Below are 25938 nucleotides of genomic sequence, written 5' to 3' on the forward strand. Positions count from 1 at the left end.
ACTCAATACTCAAAGAGTACTAAAGGAGCTCCCGCACCCTGGAGCGTTCACTTTCTTAGCCCAGCTCTGTTGACTGATCTATTATTGTGTTGTGATATTTATCTCAAAACTACAAATATTTCAATTTGACTTGTTTATGCACACAAACGTCACTTTATCATTTTGTCCATATGAGCAATACAAAAATAGTCACTGCATTTCAACAAACACTCAGAAAATCTTTCCAAAAAAACTCTTTATTGCATAAAAATACACACGCTACCAAAATTATTCAAACTACAGCAGAAAACCAGCTAGATTTCCAGTGAGACAGTCCCTATAGATCCATACAGTTACTAATGATATATAAAGCTGGAACTAAAAAGAAAAAAAAAACAAGAAAAAAACAGATCCATGCCTTGAGCAAAAACATGTTTTTGTTGCAATAGAGTTAGGAAGAGTAAACCTGCTCTCATTAAAAGGTATAAAATAACGGTTGTTATTTAGCAACAACTTTATACAATCTACATTTAATGCGAAACGCTTCAACTGGGTTGTGGCCAATAATCGAGAATCAATTACTAATAACTACTTCTTTGGAACTCTTTCTTTAATTGATTAGAAAAACTTCATCTTGCTTGGGCATGAAATTTGTCTCAACACGAACAGACTTGTCATAAGTCAGTAAAACCTGACTTACCAGTTGGATCGAACATTCAAGGATTCAGAAACACAACACTGAAGAAGCTAAGGCACAAGTTGTCCACACAGTAAGTCAGATGATTGTACAACATTGTTTCTGTGTCTTATCAAACAAGAAAATGTCAGCCAAAGTGGCATCATGAGAACTTTTGGCGGCCTTTAGAAAATACACATTTGGTCATCTGTCAGCAATCTGCCAGTATTAAAAACACAGTAAACCTACTGAGTTCATCGCGAGTCCCTTTAAACAAAGATTTTGACCACCTAAAACAAAAATGTTACCACATTTAGATGTTCTAAAATAACTATGATGTGGACGGGGATATCAGTTGTTATCAAGTTCGATAAAGGTAAAAAAAAAATCTGGATACGAGTTGTTCTTTTTTGTTGTTTATGTTAAATTAATCATTGTGTTCAGTGGAAATTTCTTTATATTGTCTTCCAGTTTAGAGCGGCACGCAGAGAAGCAACATGCCCTGGAAACCAGAAAACAAGAAAACAACTTTTTCCGGGATCACAGCAATCATCAAACTGCCGCCCTACTCAAGAAGTGTATCATTAGCCTTATTCATGATGGGGTATTGAAGGTGTTTTTGGCCGACAGAGGTGGAGAGGTGAGAAGTGACGCTAAGAAAAATCTCAAAGAATTTAAAGATTAAGTTCCTAAAATCAGGTGAAGATTGTCTCTGACATTGTTTGTAATAAAAATTACAAGAAACAAAACACATTTTTCCAAAGTGAAGCAGAAATTGCTTCACTTCACAACTGTGTCAGTGTTTCCTACACTGTTGTTCGCCAAATCTGATCGCAATTTAGGCCGTGATTTAATTAAGTTATTAGAGGCATAATAGAAGGTTTGTGTTATAAATAGGTTTTTTGTGACTTAAGGGGAAATTATGAGCCATTTCTCAGAATATTACTCCCTTCCTGCATATTTTTTAAAACATTTTTACTCTTACCTTCAATCGCTCTACTTAATTACACATCCAGACAAAACAGCACAGTGAACTCCCCCAGTTATATCCCCTTGGTAATATGGAAATTTAGAACAGAACTATGAAGACAAACAGCAAATGAATAAGAAAATGTATAAAAAGTTACAAACAGGAAAGTTGAACCACACAGACATTTTCTGTATAACTTGATTACATTCCAGAAGCAAAGTCTCCTTCTTATCATCTATACACAGCAACATACAGAACAAAAGACACAGAAAAACTAATGATGGCACACAGGACAAATCCAAGAAATGATACTGAATGATTTGATATCCTGTGCAAAATATTTGACTCTGGATTGCTTATCAAGGAGATACAGACAAATCAGGCAAAAAAAAAAAAAGCTTTATACCTAACCTCCTTTAAGTTGAGTGCACTTAGGTGATCTTGCATTGACAATAAAGCACAGTCTCGTGGTCCATTTGTGAAATATTCACAAAATGTGAGCTATTTAGTTGACTATATGGTCATCATTTTATTTTTTTATTTATTTAACTTTTCTATACCATCCTTTTAGGGACACATAAAAACATGTAGTAAATATAGTAGGTTAACCCAAGCGATACAGTTTTCCTAAATATAACCAGGAACTTGTGTAACCAAACATATAGAATTATAAAAAATATCAAATCAAAAATCAAAATGAAGTGTAAAATTAATGTTTGTCTGTTTCTTGGTCCTTTGATTGACGTTTGCAACTATTTCACAAAGTGATGTGAGACTGTGTTAGAGAGTTACAGTTATAAAAGTACAGGTAAATTGATAAGTGTGTTTTATATGACAAAAACAAAAAAATAACATCATGATTATTATTTCTTTCTTAATAAATCTAAAATAGAGATCTGTGTACTAAAGTAGATGCAGTTCCCAATTGCAGTCCACTCCCAGTAGGAATTACTTCTTGCCTATAACTTCACTCACAGATTGTAGAAGAGTGGTTTTCCCATTGCTGGACCATATTAAACTGAATAAGCCATTGGAAATCTTTGGTGAAACGGCACAGTGTAAAAATGTTCAGTGGCCAGTCCAGATGCAGCTCAGAGCGAAAAGTGGAAATGGCTATGACTGGGTGGGTCCCCAGGTTTTTTCCTTACTCAGAAGTATAGAGGTATTTGACCTTTGCCTGGCCGCTGAGTTCATCCTCATATCTCGGCAGGCAGCAGAAGAGGATGGCGCAGCCGATAGAGATGATGGTGGCGCCCCAGCCAAATCCGTAGGCCCAGGTGTAGTAATAGTTACCCTCAAAGATCAGCTCATTGAATTTGACTGGGTAGATGATCAGAGCGATGATTTGGATAATCGCTGCAGAGAGAGACAGACAAACAAGGCTTGGTGCACAGTGTGAGGTGATAATCTACACTAATAAATCAACTAATGCCAAACTGCCTAAACCAGCAATGGCTCAAACTAATTGTTTTTTTTTTTTTTTTACTTTACTAGAAATGTTGTCTAAAGTCATTGTTAATGGTCAAAAGCTAATTCAGAAATTAGGGTTTCAGGGCTTTAAATTACAACATGATGAGAACTACTTCTTTTCCTGGGATAATTAAGCAAAGTACATATTTAAGTTTTATTTAAAAACTGATATAAAGCTATGTGTTAACAACTGCAAAATGCCTCCGGGTTCACTCCACTAAATTAGATGGAAAATTAAACAATGCAATAATGATAACCTATTATTACATTTGATAATTTATGCAAGATCTCATTTTGGGGATAAATTGTTTAGAAGCTGATAAATGATCTATTGCATTTTTTATTAAGCAAGAAATAGAGGGAGATTTTATATAGCAGATTGGCCAAATAACTTACTCTCACAGACCAGTCAGTGGAAAGTAGAGTTCATTTTTACTGTATAAATAAAAACCTACTAATAAAAAATATATTTAAACCATAAACTAGATGAGCAGAGTTTTAAAACCATTACAGAAAACAAGGAAGTTGAACATACTTAGTCAGTCATGCAGTCAACATTACACTGATGGTAACAGCAGGGTGTGAAAAATACCTTCACAAGCTTGTGTAAGAGTTTCATCAGCATATCAACATCTGGGAGTTCGAGGTGAGTTTTGGCAGACCTGTCATTATTACCAGGGATTATTCATGAGAAAGGTGTGACTCTGACTCAGTTAGATCCACTTTCCCATGACAGATGACTATTAAAACAGCATTATTTTGCTTAGGAAAGGCAGGGAGTGAACATAAACTACTCTGTTTCAACACGCACTTTCACATTAATTGCAAAGGCAGGCCTGAATTTTTGAACACTGCATTAACATATTAAAGGGGACGGGCCCCACAGTTCATCTACTTGACTGAAGCAAGCTCTTTTATCTCACTTTCTGTTCCTAATAGGCCAAATTTCTTCAGAGTCGCTCGCCTCATTAAAAAAAAAATGCTTTGAATGGCAGATGGGTTGGGCTCCTGTGCTCACAGCCAGAGCCAACCACAGTAGGAATGACCAAATTAGGGATATCCGCTCTCTTTGACATCATACGGACACAAGAGTAAAGACTTAACAAGTGAAGAAAATATAGTTTTGAAGGAATGCTTGCCAAAAATCATCAATATACTCTTCTTTTTCTATATTTCATAAATACACAGTTTAAATCAAACGTTCAAGTTTAGTTTGTTTTGTTTGATTTTTAACCACCACCTCTTTTTGTAAAACCCTCCACCAGACTGAAACTGAACTTCCTCATCCCACTATTTTGCACATTTTGTTCAAACACCCGACTTTATTTTAAAACTCCTGTATAATCAAAATCTCAGTTGCAGGCAACTGCAACCGACAAAGTGATGTATCCAATCCAATTCAACATATTTCTGTAAAATGCAGCTATAAAATAAACCCCGAATCTTGGATTTGATTCAATGTAGGATCATATCTTCAACAAGGAGCTGTGTGGGCTGAAACAGCAGCTGGGATGCCGTCGAATAAAAATAGGAAAATAGATTTTTGAGGTGGCAGTCATTTCTGCTATCTTTTTGGTGACTATTACAGTGTAAAGCAACTTAAAATAAAAAAAAACACCCCACCACCTGTAACTGTGTCAGGGTCTTTCGTCTGTGAGGTGAGTCAGTCAGTCTGTCTGTCTGATAAACACACCAGCTGTTGCCACAGCAGCGTCACGCCTCAGGGGAAAAAGGCCTTTTCCTACGCTCACCCTCTTAACGCCAAAACACGCAGTCATTATCAGCGTCACTAGTTTTATTGTGTGATTGTATGCAACTCCCACATATTTCCCTTCCCTATTTTACAGTTTTGGTGTTGGTATAAAATAATATTTTCAGATTATTACTTTTTTTTTTAACCTATTTTGCATATTGCTTCTATTTGGGAAGCTGCTGTCTGAACATTTGCAAGCTTAAACATGTTATTTGAAGATTAAAGCATCATGTAATGGACCGATAAGACCGGAGGCATGTTTGGTATCAGTTTCAGAGATTCTAATCTGTGGTTGAGTGTTGCTCTTCGTGTAGTTAAAGTTAATTTCATTTACCAACAAAGAATATCTGAAACGGAGGATTATTTCTTCTTCTCAATACATATCGCCAGCCCCACCTGACTTTGTTTACAATATTTTTACTGTGTAGATGTGGAAGTAATTATACCTGCAGAAATTAGGTGTTTGTGTGGATGCAAGTTTTTGTGCATGTGTGTGTGTATCTTACCAACAACGATCAAGAATGCTGCAACAACAACCATAAAACCAATGTTGATGTTACACATCGCCACAATGGCCAAAATGAAGGCGATGATGAGGATGATTAGACCAATGATCATTAGAGCAGCGACTGCCTGGGCCCAAGCTGGAACGAAACATAAGCAAAAACAATTGTGACACTCAAGAAGAAACAAAAGTCTGAAAAGTTCAGTTTTTTTAAAAGGAGTCTTTTTTTAAGATTTTCAAACCTGATATATCAACAAGTGTTACAACAGTGTATGTCTTATACGCCACACAAGGTACAACTCCCATTTCCATTTTTAAGTTAATTTTCTTAAAAACAAAACAAAACAAAAGAAAATCTCTGAATATGTTCTGTTAAAAATGTTGGCACATGTTACCATTAAGCCCTCAGAGAAAACAGCTGCAGAAAGTTACAACTGTAAAGCTGCGCACAGACTTTCCAGTCTTAGTGGGAAGGTTTCGGCTGCTTTATGCCTCAACACAGCTTTGGTTTTTCTATTTATGGTTAATGTTCAGTAAAAAGATTCATGAAAATGAAGGAGGCAGCACTCTTTCTGCACTATTCATTCTAACTTTATTGTGCACCTCTGAAATCAAACCACCACCTTTTTGTAGAAGCTCAGGATTTGAAGCATTAACTGCTTACTGGGTCAAATTTTTATGCGTTAAAATTGTCCAAAAACAACAGTTTATGACAGCTCAGGATGCAGCTTGGTGGTAAATCCAAATCCCTCTCACTTTTGTTTGTGGAGCTAAATGAATCATCTATTGTTCAATATGTCTACATGGTGTTTAGTTATTATTGCAGCTCCCCTCCCCAAGGCTGTGCTCACACAGATTGCAAAGTTACTAAGGTTCAAGCTGTGACAAATTTTGTTTTGCTCACACACACACACCACACCCTTAAAAGCACTGGAATTCTCTAAAACTCTGTAACGTCGGCAGACATGCCTCTGAACTTTAGCAGAGATGCAAACCTCCCAAAATGCAAATTTTTCAATCTTTTGGACAAAAACTGATATGAGTTGTTGGCCAAATACTCAGCGCACCACCAGCCTTTGAACAAATTATCATGTGACACTGCTGCTGTTTGCAAAGAAGCACCAAGAGGTGTTCATTGTATTGTGAATAGGTTTTACTTGCATCAAGGATTAAAAACAAAACTTCCTGAGAGTTTTAGGCTTTATGTAAGCTCGCCATGTGGATCAGCACAGCATTACACCCAATTTACTGATACTGGATAAGTTACACCCTAAATTATTCACAGTGTTTTGCCTGTGAATGTGTTCAGGTCATGGCCTACCTGCCTCAGCCCCAGGCAGCATCACATACACATCAGACTAGTCCAACTGGTTCAGCCTTCCATACCCATGTCAACATCAACCAAGCTTCAAGCTCACCAGTAACACAGTGTTCTGCTTTTCACCAAACTAGACTGGTTATCAACAGTTTGATGACTTCAGGCTTATTGTGAGATTCAGTCCAATAAACTTACTACAAGTATTTCTTCAAGAAGCAAAGCTCTCAAAATAAAACAAGTGAAACAAAGGAGACAGTCACAGAGAGACATGCTACTATTTCAGCTGTTTTACATGGTGTCTTGATTCATTATTGGTAGAAGAAAAAGCTTTTGAGTTTCTGAACTGATACTTTTTGCCATACGAGAATTAAAAACTGATATAAAAGCTCCTACACTTAACGATGACTGTTTAATTTAAAAATATTCATGGGTGTGTCCTTGTTTACTGGGTGAGCACTCGAAATGCGTGTCCCAATCACTCACACTTACTACTATCCAGCTGCTCAGCATCTGCTTTCCCCATTTAATCAAAACACAAAGACATTTGGCTGCCCTCCTACATTTTTACACTATCGCTACCCGCGTGCCTGAAACTGCCTCTAATTGCAAATTTACTAAAATGCCCTATTAGTATGATTATGAAAACATACACTGACTTTCCCATATTTGACAAATCTAAACCTTCAGATAATAAGGATAATTTAATAGCTTTTATTCTAAAAGCTATTAGAATAAGGCTTTCACAGAGGCAGCTGGGATCGACAACACCCTGCGCTCTCCCTGAAAGAATTTTAATGGCACACTCTCTTAACCAGAAACTCCAGTGTTAGAAATGCAGTAAATCGTACTAAAATAGCTCCTTGGTTTTGTTTTTTTTACTTGCTGTTTGCGCATTTACATTTTTCACAGTTTGGGCTCAGCTAGAGAGCGGTGACAGTGAGTGGGCGATAAGCATTAAATCTCCAAATGCTGGTATTTAATTGAGGGCTAAAATGATTACAGCTACTCAATTTTATTTAGATTTCACCAACTGGCAACAATCGTCATCTCAAGACACTTAATATCGTTAAGAACACTTTCTGTCTATTATTGTAGGATCTTTACCTTAAAATATAAAGTGTCTTGAGGTGCTTTGAAGTATGAATCATCATGCCTGATACTTTTGATTGAAAATAAATCTGAAAATTACGCTCTGACGGATATTAAAGTGGCTTTTTTGTCATTACTCTCTCTGCACAACAAACTGGGAAGACAAGCAGCAGATTAATAGATAAAGAAAGCAGTGGTTAAGTATATCTTTTGCAGCTATCTTAATCTGTTACTAATAAATAAGATATACAGACTGGCATGTATCATACTTAATCCTTGGAATCACTGTGGCTCTAAGAGTGTGTGTGTGTGTGTGTGTGTGTGTGTGTGTGTGTGTGTGTGTGTGTGTGTGTGTTTTAAAACAATGTATAGTTAGTCAGTTCTGACTCAAAATGGGCTGCTGTAATTTGAAATATCACTCTTCCTCAAAGTGATGGAAAATTCTAATTTTGCCTTAATGCTGTGCTCCCCTAACTGCCCTAACACACTCATAAGGGCGTGACAAACTTCTTTTGTCTCAGCATACTATCATATCACCCAGCCCTTTGCCATCATCCATAGTCAAGCCTGTAATTATGTGATTTGTTCAAGCACTCATACCAGAACACTGAAACTGCTTCTTCCTATTTAAAACTGCAGTTCCTGAGAATTCAGTCTCTTCAGCTTTACAGGCAGTTGGCCTAAACGCCCTGAGGGGGAGTTAGTTTGGTCTGCTTCCAATATTCACAACATCCTACAACTTACACACACAAACTGTGCTCTGGTTGTGTTTGTTTCCTTAGTTTTCAGAATATCCCTACAAGTATTTAAGCCAGAGAAACCGCGGGGCCAAAATGTACCCTTCATCTAGCCAGCAGCCTTCAGGCAGCTTTGTTCTGCTTCTTCTTCTTTGTGTAACAGCTTCAGCCCCGCTGAGACTAAAGGACACCAAAACAGTAGCAGAGAGCGGTTGAGGCAAATAAGGCTAGGTTCACACTGCAGGTCTTAATGCTCAATTCCGATTTTTTGATCAAATCCGTTTTTTTTGTCTGCTTGTTCACACTACAAATAAAATGCAACAATATTGTTTGACTGATGGCCCTTAATATAAAGACTTCGGACTTTACGTTTCCCAATTTTTGCTTTAAGTTATTTTGTTGTTAACATAATAATGTAAATAACCTAATAATTATCCCTATTGCTGTTTTAGAGAGGAGCAGTGCTTCAAAGGATAGTTGCAGATTTCTGTCAGAATCTGGAGATTATACAGTACAAATAAAATGTTCACGTTTCTCCAACGTTGTCTTCCCAACAGTTTCACTGACATCTGGCCAGGAAGCGTTCGCGATGTCTTCTCGGGCGCTTCTCCAGCGCTGATAATTGGCGTCTGTCTTGTGTCAATGACGTAAAAGACGGATTTAATGCGACATGACCGTTCAAACAGCAGTCGCTTTCTAAAACATCGGATATGTATCGGATTCAGTACCACATAAGTGACCCAGATCGGATTTGAAAATATTGGATTTGTGCCGTTCACACTGTCATACCGTGATCGGGTATGGGTCGCATAGGGACAAAAAAATAGGATTTGATGCGCTTTCGCCTGCAGTGTGAACGTAGCCTAACAAAACTATTTAGCCTGAAATATCAAAAGAGATCAGAAAAATGCCAGAAAAACACTGACAACATGCTAGAGCTATAATACTCTCTTAACAACCACACTGGCAGTTGTTGTTGTTGTTGACTTTTTGGAGCTGCTGTCACACAGCCATGGATATTTACATTAAACAGTCATCTTAATTAGGGCTGCAGCAAGTGGTTATTCCCATTAACAATTATTTTCTCAACTGACTGTTACAGTGAGGTCATTAAATATAATAAAACATGACACCACAGTTTAGTAGACTGTATGTGTTTTGTGTAAATAATACAAAACTAACTTATTTAGTGACATACAGTAAAACTGAGGTGATCTGTTGAACTGCTGATTAATAAAGTGATCATTTTAACCATGTTTTAAACTAAAACACAGGTGTGCATGCAAAGTATGAAACACAAAAAAGTAATATCAACAGACATCTAAAAAATAAGGGGCATTTTCCTGTGAGTAAGGTTTTATGCCACTGAGTGCTAAAAGTACTTTTTTTTTAAAATGTACATATTACACAAAAAATACCAGATCTTGCTTTGGGGCTGTGCTCCATGCTTAGATCTCTGGTTATGTTTTCTAGAAATGGCATTAAAGAGTGCAAGCAGCTCCTAAAATAATTACCACTGTGAATGGCGAGTCTAATAAGTGATCCTACATGTATGCTTTGCAGACCCTAATTTGGAGCTGTGTGACATTAGGCTGACCTAGGTGACTTTCAAAGAGTCTGATAAGAACAACAATAGTGTCTCTGTTGGCCACAGCAGGCGTGGAGCAACACAAATAAAGCCTGAGTAGGAGAGACCGAGAATACAAGTCTGTTCTGTTCTCAGTTATTGTTCCACATACTGGGTCTCCTTGTGTGTCGGTGAGTTACGTTTCTGTGGCTGACAGTCTTTGCTGAAGAATAAACTCATCAACTGGTTCTCCCAAAATAGTCTGTGTGAAATTCTGCTTCTCTTTGGTTTGGGCTGGGAGAAGCTATTAAAGTATTCTAAATGTACCCGAGTTGTTTTTGTTTTTCCTGATATGGTTTTCGCTACCTGTGCAGATTCACAGAGTTCACAAAGTTCTTGTTCGTAAGGGTTTATTCAGGGTGCCCTTGAATCATTCTGATGAGTAAAAGTATTTTAATCCATTAAGTCATAGCAACAATGACCTCATCTGTCAACAGTTTGTCTTTATAGGTTTCATTTCTTTGTAAATCCATTTTTTTCAGGGGCTGTAATCAAAAGTGGACCTTCTGGTCACTAATAGTAAACCCTGAGGGGGGCTGTGCAATTAAACAACTACTACTTTTCAAGAAGAACTTATCTCTGTGGTTGTTATGCAACCACCACAGTTGTGGGAACATATTTCACATATGGGTTGCTATGGGGATAGCACTATGAGTTTCACTGCTTTGATAAAAAGAGGTTTATACATTATATGTACTGTAAAATGCACATTAGTTATTCGTGTGTTCTAATATGAAGATAACCTTTAAAATGACATCAACCAAGGATTCTATAACAAGGATGCCACAATTTACACAAACACCATCAAACAGCAGCTCTCCGCTGTCTTCTATGAAGGCCACATTTAGTAATTATCTTGATGATAAGAACATCAATATCTTAACAGTAAAAAAGCTCAGACTTCACTTACTAACAGGCTTTTAGTCATCTTTGGTGCCTGTTGGTTGCACCCATTTCTGATACTTCAGAAGTATGTTTTCAAGATTCATGCTAATCCTGCCATTAATATTAATAATTAACATTATTAACCATAAAGGTGAAAAAAAAAAAAGGGGGGGGGGGTGTTATGGTTACACTCCATATAAAAATTTACAATTTACTTATAAATATGTTTTCACAACCATAACCTAAGTGCGACTGCCCCCAGAAAAGAAAATTCTTCCTCCGCCAATGCCCAGGTTTCATACTGAACAGGATATTATGTGAGGAATCGTTTCTTTATTCATGATTCTTTTTGCTGCCGTTTATCTACGTTTGAATCGTTTTGCCTTCTTCGAACTAATGTTGTGACCCTTCACACAAACTAAAGAACAGAAAGCTATTTCAAGGAATGTTTCTCCTGGCGTGAAGACGTCAGCCTAGGAGGAAGGCACTCAGGACTTATTATCCAACAGCATTCAACCGCCTTTCTTTCAACTGCGTTTATTTAAGCTGGAGGTGATAAACGAGAAAAGAGTTAATGCTCGTGGAGACCAAAGTTCATTCCTCCTGCTTGCCTGACTGTTGCAGGCCTCCCTCCTCCCCTCAGCCTGGACTTCTTTAGCAGAGGTCAACACCCTGAAGTTACAATATGGGAATGTGGAATTTCGCACTGACTCGAGGTTTATTATTGGCTGCATTAAGGCATCCCATTCGCTCTTGTCGGATTATCTTTGAACAGCATATTGTGTATGGTTTATGTGTGAGGTAGACTGATACTTACAGAACTCCATGAGCGACTGGCACTGCCAGTTGTCTTTTAAGCCGCGGCACTGCTTCCACATACTGGCGTAGTGAGACTTGGCGTCCTCGTCCTCTAACCATCCCGATTGTGCGCAGATGGCGATAAGGTCAAAAATAATGGCGAAGAGCAGAAGCAGGGGAATGATCCACCTGCATCGAGGGTAGGCGATCCCACAGCGAAACATGACCGACGATCAGCGAGCGGTGTACACGGAGAGGAAAGGCGAGCAAAGGAGCCGAAATCTGTCCGCTCAATGTCTTATGCGTCTTTGCGCAGTGACAGTGGGTGATGTGAGGATATAATATAAAAGCTCCAGCCCCACCCAAGAGTGAAACGTACCCGTCAGCCAGGTTAGGATCGTGAAGGGCTGGGCTTATTTGGATACAATAGCAAAGTATAGCCCAGCCCCACTCAGTGTGTCATATTACACACCCAACAACCGGCCTGTGACCGTTACTGTCTAAGCTCGAGTCCTGATCACAGAAAGGATTGCGTTTAACAGAAGATAGTTGAGCTGAATGCTGCAGAGATGTACTTTTCTTTTTCGGAATTCCAACAGGTAGTAATGGGTGATGTGCTGTGAGGCAGAAAATATAAAGAGAGAGTACAAAATAAATGTAATAAATGTAAAATGCCACAAGATGGCAGCCCAGCTAACCTTAATATTTTCTTTAAAGGTAAGGAGGTAAAAAAACAACAACAACACACAGCGTTTGGCTGTATTTATTCTGTATGCCTTTATGATTTTTACATAGAACTGTCTATCTAATCAAAAATTAAATGTATGATTCCGTAACTTATTGAATCATCTTTAACGGCAATAACTGTATATGGAGGGATTTTGGTCCACTCAGGTCCCTGTTTGAGCCATGCTTTAATTGTGAGACAGATGGTCTCATATTTGACTCTAGAATACTTTGGTATAAAGTGAAGTTCATGGTCAACTTGACTGCAAAGTGCCCAGATCCTTTGGCTGTAAAACAAGTCCAAATCATCACCCTTTCATCATCGTGCTACAAATGAGGGGTTTTTTTTATGGGGCTTTGCTGTGTTTATGGGGTTTTAGGAAAACCTAAGCTGTGCTGCCAAGCTCATTTTAGATAGAATAGGCTTTTCTCCTGGCAACCCTTCCAAACAAAATAGTATAGCTGCTACTTACATCCTTAATTCTTATGGAAGCAGTAAGGGTGTATGTAGTTTTTCCAAAGGATTGCACAGAGTCCTGTGAAACCTTTATTCTTCAGATGAATGTAGGTATCTCCTAATAAAGAAGTAAATTAAAAAACATACTGTGATTGTAGATTACTATAATAAACTGTTAGACAACACTCAGTTGTCACCTTTGGAGAGCACATTGGACTTTTTTGGTCCAACACCTAATTACAGTTTGCTTGTTTGCTTTAGCACATTTCTCACAAGTTCTCAGTTCTGAAGATTTCTTTTGCAAATTAGAGCATGCTTATGCATTCAGAAAAAACCCCCACTTCTGCAAAAGCTGTAGCTCACTGGAAATACTTAATTCATGTGTCAAAATGTTTTTTGTTTTTTGTATTGATCAAAGAGTAATGACTACCAGAAATAGATAAATTAATATTTAGAGAGAGAGGTTAGAGAGGTTAGATATGAGTACATCAGTGGGAAAGCTCAGGATGGAGACAAAGTCAGAGAGGCAAGGCTGAGATGGTTTGGACATGTGTAGAGGAGGGACAGTGGTAAATGGTAAATGGCCTGCATTTGTATAGCGCTTTTCTAGTCCATAGGACCCCAAAGCGCTTTACACTACATTCAGTCATTCACCCATGCACACACACATTCACACACTGGCGATAGCAAGCTACATTGTAGCCACAGCTGCCCTGGGGCGCACTGACAGAGGGGAGGCTGCCGGACACAGGCGCCACCGGGCCCTCTGACCACCACCAGTAGGCAAACACGGGGTTAGTATCTTGCCCAAGGATATTTGGCATGCAGCCAGGATGCAGCCTGGGATCGAACCACCGACCTTCTGATTAGTGGCTGACCTGCTCTGCCACCTGAGCTACAGCCACCCCTATGGGTGGTATGCATATGGTCCTCCGGGCAGGAGGAAAAGAGGAAGACCACAGAGGAGGTTCATTGATATTGTGAAGGAGGACATGATGGAGGTTGGTGTGACAGAGGAGGATGCTAGGGTTAGGGTGAGATGGAGACAGTCCCCTAAAAGAAGTGGCTGGTAGAAGAAGCCAAAATCTTCATTTATTTATTTATTAATATTATTATTATTATTTGAAATAAAACTTGTCAGCTGATAGAAAAAATACACGTTTTCACAAAAAGTTATATGCAACCAATATTTGTTTTTAGTCATGGTCCTGGCAGGCCAAGGCTGTTTTTCTTCTTCTCTCTTTTTCTCTCTCTCACTTCTGCCTCCCCCTTCTCAGGTGGAATTGCCCACCCTGAGGTGACTCCAGTTTGAGTGTCCACACTCTGCAAGATCATTGGCTCCTTGGTATTGCATGGTGTTAAGATTGCTGGAAAGATTTTGGTGCATTCCTCCAAACTCAGCTTACCTGCACTTTCAAGTGGGACGTTACCTGTCAAGAGAAATATGCTTACAAGTTAATTTCCTGCCCGCTTTCCACCACTCTCTTCTGTTCCCTCTCTTGATTTTTTCAGCCTACTTGTTTGGCCAGTGCAACCTGCTAAGAAGAAACACAGAAGTAAACAATTTGAAACTGTATCTGCGATCCTCACCTTAGTCAGCTCTTACGTGTCCTCTTCTCTTTGAGAGAAATCCCCATTTCCCTTTAAAGAGTTCACTTCCCTGTGTACTCACCTGTTTCAAAACTCTTCAGAATTCTGTAAACTTTAAAGCTGCTGTGCTTTCTCTTGAGTCCGGTGTCACTTTGATTATGATGAAAACATTATCAAATGATAACAAAGAACAAGAAATGCTCTAGCTAATGTGCACAGATAGCAACTCTTACGGAGGTTTTCCACAGTTATCTTTGTCTCTCTGTCAGCCCTTTGAATACCTGCATGTTTATCCAAATAACAGGCAAAGTCAAACTGGTGACTGATATTACACAGCCATGTTCAGTTTCTTTCACTGTAATCTTCATGCTCATGAAATGAAGACTTAGCTCAGAAGGCGACGCGCATATTCAGAAAACTTTTATGCCACAATGGGCAATTCAGTTTGACAGTCCACCATCATAATAACCATATAAAATTTGGAATAAATAAACAAACTACACGTAGGTACAGTTTTAAAGTCTCTGGGTAGAACCTAAACATAGATTGAAGATGGAATAAGAAAAACTACTCAACATTCAGCAGCTTATTAGAAGACGATATGAAAGATTTTGAGTAGCAGTTTGTTTTTCCCACAGGTGCAGGACAGCACCAACCTGAGGGCAACAACATAACTTCTCTTAAGAGAACATGCTTTGGTTGACAAATAATGCTTTTTGTCTTCTGAACAGATGTTTCTTCCAAAGCGAGTTCACTTGCTGTTAAACTAACTCTATTTTACTCAGGGTATGCAAACACTACACCTCAACACACAGCTTTGAGATGCAAAACTTTTATTTTGGATTTTTTGGATTATTGTGGCAGTCTGTGGCTGCTCTATTAAAAACAAACGAACTCCAGTAACAGTTTGACAGCAGCCACAGTGATTTCACAGAGAGCTCTAAGCTCAAATAAAACTGACTATGATTATACAACATGTCAAAATCTGCCCACAGATGGCATCAAAGTGTTAATACACTAATTGTCCACAAAGGGGAGACAGCAGACAGGTTGCAGAATCGAGTTACTGTAAAAAATGATCGCTTTACTCAAAATAAATAGGAATCACTTTTTCCTTAAAGTGATTCAGCTTTTACTTTAAGGTGAGGCTGTGCAGAAGTCAAGTGACGGCTGAACCTTATAATTTATACTTTGTATCAGAATTAAGATGAAATGCATGCTCAGAGGTTTGAATTTATATCTGTGAAGTGAAACAGGTCAGTCCACGAATTCTGCTGTAAATGATCAGTTTAATTCTGAAACAAATGCTTGTTCAGTAAAGTAACGGGAGGCAGAGCTACATCATTTAATGATGTTTATTTAAAAAAACAGAATTACAGAAAAAAATAAGACCTTGACAGGATAAGATGCTATTTCTTGCAGTAATCTAGGAAAATAATGCAGTCAAAATAGCATCACCAAACCAATACGAATAATTTGAAAACAAAAATTGCTGGCATCTTAAAGCCTGAGGAGAAGTTTAAAGGTCTTAAATACAACGCAAACAGAGCTCCTTACCTGAGTAAAGTTTAACGTGTTTGGTCTCTTTATCAGCTTCTTAGACCCTTACGTAAAATCAAGCCTTAGAAATCTCGGTGTCTTATTTGATAGCTTGATGTCGCTCGAGCAGCATTCTAAGCAGCTAGTCCGAAACTGTTTTTATCATTTACGGAATATTTCTAAACTCAGACTAATGGTATCAAAGCTTGAACTTGAGATGATTATTCATGCTTTTATTTCTTCTCGTTTAGACTATTGTAATGGCCTTTTTACTTGTTTTAACAAATCAGCCTTAAATCGTCTTCAGACTGTGCAGAATGCTGCAGCACGTCTCTTAACAGGCACCAAGAGAAGATCGCATATCACTCCAGTCTTGGCCTCCCTTCACTGGTTGCCTGTAAATTTTAGGTTTCAGTTTAAAATTTTAGTTCTAACCTTTAGGGCCCTGCATGGTCAGGCTCCTCAATATTTATCTGACCTGCTGAAATCACATACATCTTCTCGGGCTTTAAGGTCATTAGATCAGAGACTGTTGGTGGTACCACGCACTCGTTTTAAAACTCGTGGTGATCGGGCCTTTCAGACTGTGGCACCACGGTTGTGGAATTCTCTTCCACTGTCTCTTCGCTGCACGGACTCCATTGATTGTTTTAAGAAACAGCTGAAGACATTTTTATTTAGAAAAGCATTTGATTAATTTCTTCTTATGCTGTTTTTATAGTTTTATTGTTTTACATTGTTTTATTTACTGTTATATTGTTTTATATTCCCATTTTCTGTGTTGTAAAGCACTTTGTGATTTTTATCTGTGAAAAGCGCTATATAAATAAATTTTACTTACTTACTTTTACTTACTTTAACAATATTGCACGAACGATAAGATAATTCACCCACTTCAGGGATTATTTTACATTTCTGATACTTGTTAAAAAAGAAGGGGGGGGGGCATGAATTACTTTTTAAGCATCACCATCCAAGAGGTACAACTAACCATCAATCAAGGTGTGGAATAATTATCCACGCTGCTAAAGTTCTTTTCTTTAACAGCCAGCTGCTGGATCAGGGTTTGTTTTAGTCAGCCGGAACATCCTGTCTGCGTTAAGACAGGAAAAATGCTGTCGAGCTTTTTGTCAACACCTCCTAGCCTCTGAGCCATTGCTCTCATCTATTTTTCTCTTCCTGTTCTTGGTGACCTCATGTCCTCTCAGCCATTAAGCACAAAAGTCTTACCTGAAAGTCTGGGACTTCAGTTATTTTATGCTGCACTGATAAGCAGAGGCACTGGAGCTACTTTAAGGCATTGTGGAGTGTTGACAGGCTTAGTGTTGTAGATTTGCACTATTTTCTTATATGGAGATATTTATTATTGTGACCGCCACACCTTTTTCCTGTTCTGCTCTGTTTCCTTGTTTTGCTGTGTCCCTGGTGCTGTTGGTCACGTAAGTCATTCATTCAAACAAACAAACAAACAAACAAACAAACAAACAAACAAACAAACAAACAAACAAACAAACAAACAAACAAACAAACAAACAAACAAACAAACAAACAAACAAACCAGTTTATACCGTGCATAGTTGAAACTAACATTTAGATCATGTATTCATAACCGGATATAAGTACTACATGAATGAGTTGACAGAGATTTTCATAGGCTGAACTGGATGCTAAGCAGTTGAGTCTCTGAACTTAGCTGCTCAGCATATCCGAGTTTTCTGAATTCTGTATTTCACACAGTAGAAGTGTGTGAAGAAAGCAGAGAGCATTAAATTCTTTTTATTTTCCTGCTCCAGGTGTAGTTTTCTTTTTAACTGAAAAATCTTTAAAAAGTTTGGTGTAAAATCCTCCCAGACCTCCGTTTACACTTGTTGTTTATGCATCAAAGTCATGGGATGGCGGTGCCCCCGGCATCATTGTCACTGGAGGTTCTGAAGTCCTGACATATAACAACAAACCTGTACAAGTTCAGTGCAACCACTAGGAAGTTCTTGATGGCAAAAAAGACAAGCATCTGGTGGAAGACTTTGAAGCAGGCCATCACAGTGAGCCTGACACACAGAAAAGGGCCGTCCTGGATAAACAGCGCCTGAATGATGTTCCATATGTCAGTGCTGTGCTTAGTCAAGAGAGACTCCTGTGCACCCTGATCAGCCTCTCTGCCAGGTGTGGAGTTCACCACTATGTCAGATAAGGAGAGAAAAAGCAACAGATTGGGAGTGAAATGAAGGTTTCATTCAGGTAGCTTGATGTAGTCTGACAGACGCCACACTTGCTATTTAGAGCAACCTTCCCTGCTATTGTTTTTCAAGAGGTAAATCTTTCTTCTCTAAAGAAATGCTGGAATAGTCACACATAAAGGATACCTATTATGCTTTTCCCTTGAACTTACATCTTCCCACCCATAAGAAAGTTAGCCAATTAGAAGAAAGCTGGATAAAGGGGAGGGAGAAACAGTTAGAACAGCTTACTTCTTTAAGTAGATCAGTAGATAAGAGGAGGGGCATCACTAAGACCTACAGTTAAAGCATCATTTTTAGCCTTTAAATGGCTAAAAACTAAAACAAAGGCTATCCATTTATTGTTTAGCTGTTTAAACCTCAAAAAAGTCTAACCTATCATAGAAGTGAAAACTCTTCACATATGCACAGGACTCCTATGTTACCCAGTTAATGTGTTTGTTGGAGTGTAATGGTTTACATAGTCACATAGAAAGCTGAGGGTTCCTGATTTGAGGACAGTACACACAAATTCCCTGGGAGTTCTGTCAGGAGGGGTAGCTGGTATAAAAATCTATCAGATCAAATATGTAGAGCTAGCCAAATATTTGAATAAGTCAAGTCAAACTATAAACAGTCTTTGGTGGTTTTCCTGTGTTATAGGGGGATGGGGAAACCATGCTAGTGTAATTGGAAAGTCAAGCTTTTAAACCCTTTAATCTTTAATATATTCAGTGGTTGTTGTCTAATTTCTTTGAAGAGGGTTGATGAGGTTCACGCCTTTAATCATCAAACATTTTTCAAGAACCTTAACCTTTCAAAAATGTATTATAATGCTTGACCATATACCCTATCTTAAAGATTGTAAGATGTGTCAGAAACTCCAGAATAGCTTCTAAATTGATCTTTTTTTTCTCAGTGGCTGTTTCCAAAGTCAACTCTGCATTATATGAATATGTTGCATTTGTCTATCAATTCTTTGTGTGTTTAAAAGAGATCCAGACAAAGTGAACATGGCTCTCTGTGTGCAAACACAGAGTACTAAGTGCTCTAAATGCACTGCGATGGTAAAGATGCATATAACTGCATCATTAGGGTTACTTATAAATTATGAGATGGGGTTATGGAGAATTGAGATCATTATTAGGGTTTGGCAATTTCAAGAACACAGCGGCCTAATAAGAGATTCCTCTTCTCAGGTAAAATGAGAACTTGAAGCTTTGTCAATTTATCTCTAATTATTTGCACAAATTCCCAGTTCTGACTACTTCATGTAGCAGTTTTTTTTAAGTATAGGTCTGAAGGAAGCAGCATTTCCATGTCGGTGGCAATGCCCTTTGGTTTTGATACTCGGGAAGTGATGGCACTAGGGAGAACTTATCTACATCACCGTTTACTCCCAGCAGTTGATGGGATGTTTGGCAAAATTATAAACATGTTGAATTACTAGGGAATTAGTGTCTTTATGGTGTAGGCCCTTAATAAGCACTAAAGTTACATTTTGATACACTAACACGCACTGACCTGCTAGATGAAGTGGAAATTGCAACATACTCCAGGTCCATACACCTAAGATGACATAGACCAGCATATCATTGTTATCTCTGTAAAAAACAAAACAAAAAAACACGGTGAAGAGTGAAGAAAGAGTTTCACTGCTTATTTCAGTTATTGCATTGATATATTATCAACACATGTACATGGCTCTGTGTGAAATTAAAATAAATGCACATGGAGATGGAACATGATTAGTCACCCACTTGATATCTGATAGTGTCTCACTAGTAAATTCCAGGATGTCCGCTGCAGTGCCAACAAAGATTAGAAGAAGTTGAGACAACTCATCTCTTGTGACCCCGCCTCCCAAGGGCAGGAGCCACTTCCCCACAATGAGCAGGATGAGCAGGATCTGATGGAGAGCCAGGATCCAGTCATTCGCACAAACAGCAGAGAAAAAATTGCCAATATCCTGGAAAAAGAAAAGACATTAACAGATATTTAAAGTTGGTTTAAACTCACTTGTATAACCGTAAGAATGCAGAAATTAGCCCTATTAGAACAGATGTCAACATGAACCTTCGAAGAGAGAGTTCATGACAGAGGAGGATAGAGGTGGGGTGGGAATCCTATCCTTTATGACCAAAGAAAATTGGTCAAAAGACAATTCTGATGGACTGACCGAGTTATAAGTATCGGGTTTCACCCAACACCCACTCTTACCTTGATAATAACTAGCATCAGAACTGTCTTTTCTGCAACTGTCAGTAAAAACTGACCTCGGTTCAATTAAATTGGTGTTCCTAATAAAGTGCTCAGTGACTGTAAGAGTAACTGACACAGTTGCAAACCACACTAAAACAGAATTTAATACATCACTTACCACAAGACGTGACTAAATTATCTTTTACGTGTTAATATTAGATTTGGATGACAGTGGTAGTTTAGTGTCAGGGGAACACACTACATTATACTTTGTCAACACAGCCAAACTTGGCATTCACATGATATCATTGTATGTTATCATATTTCAATGGGATTTGTTGACAGTAAGAAAAATGAAGAACATTGCCAGAATTATCCTTCAGTGATTTTATCATCCCACACAACATTGTACATTGTTTTTATAAGTGACACGCTGCAACTAACTGCAGCCATTTTTAAAAAACGTGTTTTTTCTTTCATCTCCTGGGAGAAATGGGTGTGGTGGTTGTGGTCTAGTAATTGTTTATATAGTCTGGTTTAAATCACTCCTCTTACTGTTATTGGTCACTGTAGTAATGTGTTTCCAATCAGTGTAGAAAATTTAGTCTGTTTCATTTGTAATGTTTTACAACTGCAGTTTTATTCAGTGTTCTTAATTGCTGTGGCTGTAAAAGCAATGTGACCACTGGAGATTATTCTGATAGTTATGTAGATGCAGGCTACTTTTGCAAGTTTTAAAAGTCATACAATTTAAAATAGTCTTTGCAGCTACATTGTGGCCTCACTGTTTGACAGGTGTCCTGAAATGTAGTGTTTGTATGCTAACTACGTAAAACAGAGTTATTTTTTCCACTAAGTCTTCGTTTCAGCTGTATGACGTTTACTCCATCTCACCCTGTCACACCAACCCTCTCCATGTCCTCCTTCACTACACACATGAATCTTCTCTATGATCTTCCGCTTTCCTCCTGCCTTAGCATCCTCTGCACATGAACAAACCGCTTCAGCTTCTCAACTTTGTCTTCAAACCCAACGTACCCAATGAAAATCTGCAAATATTCAACGTCCCGCCTCTCGTCTTTCTCTCCAAACCAGACATAATAGCATGTCTCACCATCATCTTGCAAACCTTGCCTTTCACTCCTGCTGCTGTTCTTCTATCACAAATCACTCTGAGACTGCCTGCACTCTCTTCTTCACCACTCTTGTGCACTGTCTGTTACTTTGGATGGGTAACCACAGGTATTTAAACTCAGGCATCCTCTCACGCTCCAAAATTGTGTTAAACAATCTGATCTTTGCTGTCTCTCCTGGACATCTTCATACCCCCACAGGTAATCTCGGCCAGCAGCCCCGCTTCATCGTCTTCACAGTTCCCCTCTGCCTGTTCTCCATTTGTCCTCCCCTCATTCTCTTTTAATTAATCTGTGAGTTCCTCAAAGTACTTCTCCCATCTTCTCAACACACTCTCCTCATTACTTATTTCCATTTGTAAGAAAACCATCAACGTGAAAAGCTTTCAAAACAGTTTGACTGCACAGGAAGTTTCAATCCTCTTATTTTAATGACCTCCTGAATTAAATATTGCTTCCATTATCAGAGGTTTATTCTTACATCATCTGACGCAAAGCACACCCATTTAGAAATGACTGAAATGCTACTCTTGACAGTCATTTTGATAGTGATGGACCCAGCCAACTGATAGACTGAGTGTTTGGTATTGACTTATAAATGCTCTTCATATTACGGATGAACTGTGGGACTCTATCCTTGGCCAGGTTCACAATATATCAATGTGTGCTCGACATACACTTATCCAATTTAAGATAGTTCATCGGGGGCATTGGTCCAGGGGTGGACCCAGCCTGTATAAGGTGTGGGGGTGCTCCTGGTACATTGTTTCATATGTACTGGTCCTGCCCTTCTTTGTCCACCTTTTGGAAATCTGTTTTCCATACCATGTCTGAAGTCCTGCAGCATCAAATTGAACCAGAGCCACTCTGTGCTATGTTTGGTGCGGTCCAGAATCTGAATCTGTCCAACTCCAGACTCAGTACATTAAACTTTTCATTATTGTTGGCCAGGCGAGCTATACTGCTGAAGTGGAAAGACTCTTCTCCCCCCTCACACACACAATGGCTAAAAGATATAAAGTCTTGTATGGATTTGGAAAAAATTTTTGTTTGTTTGTTTGTTTTTTGGTTTGTTTTTTTGTTTAGTTGGGCAGCAGGCTTCCAATTATTTGTTGTTTTAAGGGTTAAGGGATTGAAACTTTTGAATATTCTGAAGCATTTTGTGTTATTGTATACATTGTATTGGAACCTTTGTCTAATAAAAAGACTTTTGAAAGAAAGACTTATAAATGCTCTTATTGCTTATACTTATTTGACTGTGACCTGTGAACAGTGAGGTTCCTGAGAGGTTGATTGTTGGATCCTTTATCCTTCAACTTATTGTTTACCTGAAGGATTTGTACTGTATGCTGGTGATATTCATCTCAAATCTCATCTATTCCTTTCTTGTTGAATTACTCAAAGCGTTCTTATAATAAAACACAATTGAAGATTGTTCTTTTTCTTTGATCACGTCTCTCAGCTATTCATAACTTCTCTAGTTATCAAATACTCTCCATCCTCAGATAAAATTAAATGCAGTGCTGCAGAAGCATAAGTAAAGCAAACTATGTGACTGAAATTCTGCTGTCAACGTGAAAACCTGAGTTCCTTTGAACCAAAATGTCATAATATCGGAAAATTTAACACTAAGAAAAAACAGTTGAAACTGTCAAAACAACAAATAAAATGATCATCACTGACTGCAAGCCTTCAGAACTTCTGTTTTTCCTATTAGTGGTTACTTTCTATATTGTTCAGTCTCTAATGCCAAAACTAGACTGCCAGTCTTCTGATGTTGAAATCTTTCTAAACATATCGGAATCAGTCTGTACGAAGCTTTCCAGTTAAGTCTCTTCAGGGATCCCGTATTACACAGTCAGATTTCAGTTCCTGATAACCACGTCTCGTATTCTTTGCCCTTGAAGAGCCTGGCAGCACTGTCCACAACTAAATTGAGAAAAGACATGGACGCTGGTATTTCAATATACAATTTAATAGAAGTTAATAGAAGTTAATAGAAAGAGAATATGCTTTACATATATATTTATATATATTTTCCTAACCCTGTGTGTGCATATAAATAATTAATAATAATTTATATGCACATACGCATATAATAATAATTATTTAAACAATAATTACTGGGGGAAAGGTTAAAGTTTATGCATTGCAGACAGTGTGTCTGATGACGAGGTTATTCTGGGATATACATTGTGAACTTAAAGTTTCAGTATTACATTAAATCCACACTTCTGTGTAAAGAGTTTCCAAGAACTATTTCATTAAATCACCCTGAATCTCGAATTTTAAAAGAGACTTGACAGATTTTTTTTATATTATATGGTTTACTAAACATTTTTGTGTTTTTCTTTTTGGCTTTATCAAAGAGAAACAGCCAGCAGGCAGTTAGCTTATCATCAAGAAGCAAGCTCTGTATGAGGTAAAACTTCAGCCTCACGAGCAAACACCTGAAGCCCAAGCTGTGGTTTTTTATGGTGAGCATTTGACTGTTTCCTGGCTGGGAGCAGTGACTTTCTCATGAATGATTATGTGGCAGCTTTAAAGTGCTGACATGGCAGGCATACAGCTGTGAGCAGTAAAAGGGAACAATACAAAACAGATAGAACCAGTGGAAGTAAACACCAAGAGACTTGTCTAAGCAACTTTCCTGAGAATTTTGTCTGCCTTTAGTTAGTTCATTCGGAAACGCTCTGTTAGTTTCACAACACTATTCAACATGATATATTTGACTATGAGTGCCAAATGGTATAAAATCAGTTTTCTTCTTTTTTTCTTCTTCTTTCCATCACTCTTACCTTCAGGGAATCCGTGATCGTGAGGTTTCTGGAGGTCTTGTTTTGAATGAGGTTGTACAGATCCAAAGAATCAAGCTTTTGACACTGAAACAGATGAAAGAAGATTTTACAGACTTAATTTCACAGGCTACTTATTATTCTCTTGTAGGTAAGCCTGTATAAACCTAAAAGCAAATGGGATATCTGATGGAATCCGTAAATGAATGTATAATGAACGGTTATTTTACAGAGCTGGAAGCCTGCAAACTTCCCACTCACCAACATCTGTTGTTAAATTACATGTTTGAGAAACAGGAGATTATTTTAAGCAAGTTATATAATTTATCTTTCTGGCATGGAGTACCTGAGGTTCGCTGTTCTTATTCTGCTGGTGATGGAGCTCCAGGAGCCACATGGAGGGAATGATACTAATGAGAAACAGAAAGATGGGTGGGGAAAACCTGCAAGATGACCAGAATCATTCAGACTTTTTATTTATTTATTTATAATTAGTAAAAAAGAAAAAAAAAACCATATACAGAACTGATACCCCTTAAAGATAAATAAGATTACAACAGATGCTTTTCATTGTGTTCTTTTGGAGATTTGGCAGTTTGAAATAATTATTAGTTACTGCCACAATATTAAGTATTTTATTATCACTTTGCTTCTAGTTTACTTCCTCAAAATACTACCACGCAACATGATTTTTAAAACAACAGATATTCTGAGGCATCCATTAACCTCCTCAGTGATTGGTGGATGCTTCATTAAATGCACAGTCTTACACAATATAGCACTTCAATAAGTTGTTGAATGAAATGCAATATCACGTCAGAAAAATAGAACAACACAATGTATTTCAAGCATGCAGGAAGACAGGGGAGACTGCGATCTGCGATATGAGTTAAGGGGTACCACCCCAACTTAATGTCTTAGGACAGCTTAACAATAGCAGCAGAGGGACAGGCAGGATATAGGATGCTCGGGGGAGATGGGGGAAGGGATAAAGTTTTTGGGGGAAATGGTAAGCGCTTAGTTTTAGTCATATACTGTACATCTATGCCAAGTAGCTGTGCAAACTCCAGTCGTTAAGTAACATAATGCATACTGAAGGATAATATAATTACAGCCTTACAGCACATTTCCACACTCTTACATTCATGCTTCACATCTCACCATTTGTAATCCTTTCCTTTCCTCCTCCTCAGGGTTATTATCATTTCCAGAACAAGCGGCAAAAAGAGGAAAGTTAGCAACCAGTAAAAGTCATGTTCCTTCACCCGAGTCACTCTCCACACACCGATGAGAGCAATCAGGATAAAAAGCGCTCTAGTAATGATCGCACTTATAAATTTAATCAGACCCATGTCGCCGGTTGCCTGCAATTTGGCACTGGACGCCGCAGCGGTCCCGTTATTCCTAACTGCACGGATACAAACGAAACTGTGACTCCAGCAGTGAAGTGGGGGTAAAATCGTTTTTCGCCAA

The 25938-nt window shown here is 38.3% G+C and overlaps 2 protein-coding genes across 3 annotated transcripts; both read right to left on the bottom strand.

Moving 5' to 3' along the window:
• Positions 1-217: 217 nt before the first annotated feature.
• perp (p53 apoptosis effector related to pmp22) lies at positions 218-12215 on the bottom strand. The gene is made up of 3 exons (XM_026190266.2): positions 11827-12215; positions 5355-5492; positions 218-2981 (listed from the first exon to the last, which is right to left on the bottom strand). Exons 1-3 carry the CDS (start codon positions 12029-12031, stop codon positions 2770-2772), a joined length of 555 nt encoding a protein of 184 aa, XP_026046051.2. The 5' UTR covers positions 12032-12215; the 3' UTR covers positions 218-2769.
• Positions 12216-17691: 5476 nt separating this feature from the next.
• LOC113035009 (transmembrane protein 26) lies at positions 17692-25938 on the bottom strand. 2 transcript variants are annotated; one of them, XM_026190236.2, is made up of 6 exons: positions 25627-25938; positions 24812-24908; positions 24469-24552; positions 20096-20304; positions 19860-19939; positions 17692-18297 (listed from the first exon to the last, which is right to left on the bottom strand). In XM_026190236.2, the coding sequence occupies exons 1-6, from the start codon at positions 25815-25817 to the stop codon at positions 18005-18007; spliced, it is 954 nt and encodes a 317-aa protein (XP_026046021.1). In that variant the 5' UTR covers positions 25818-25938; the 3' UTR covers positions 17692-18004. The 2 variants fall into 2 exon arrangements, with proteins under 2 accessions (XP_026046021.1, XP_026046022.1); XM_026190237.2 differs by having other exon boundaries at positions 24812-24875; positions 25627-25934.

The sequence above is a fragment of the Astatotilapia calliptera genome, chromosome 13, assembly GCF_964374335.1.
Source record: "Astatotilapia calliptera chromosome 13, fAstCal68.1, whole genome shotgun sequence".
NCBI classification, from domain to species: domain Eukaryota; kingdom Metazoa; phylum Chordata; class Actinopteri; order Cichliformes; family Cichlidae; genus Astatotilapia; species Astatotilapia calliptera.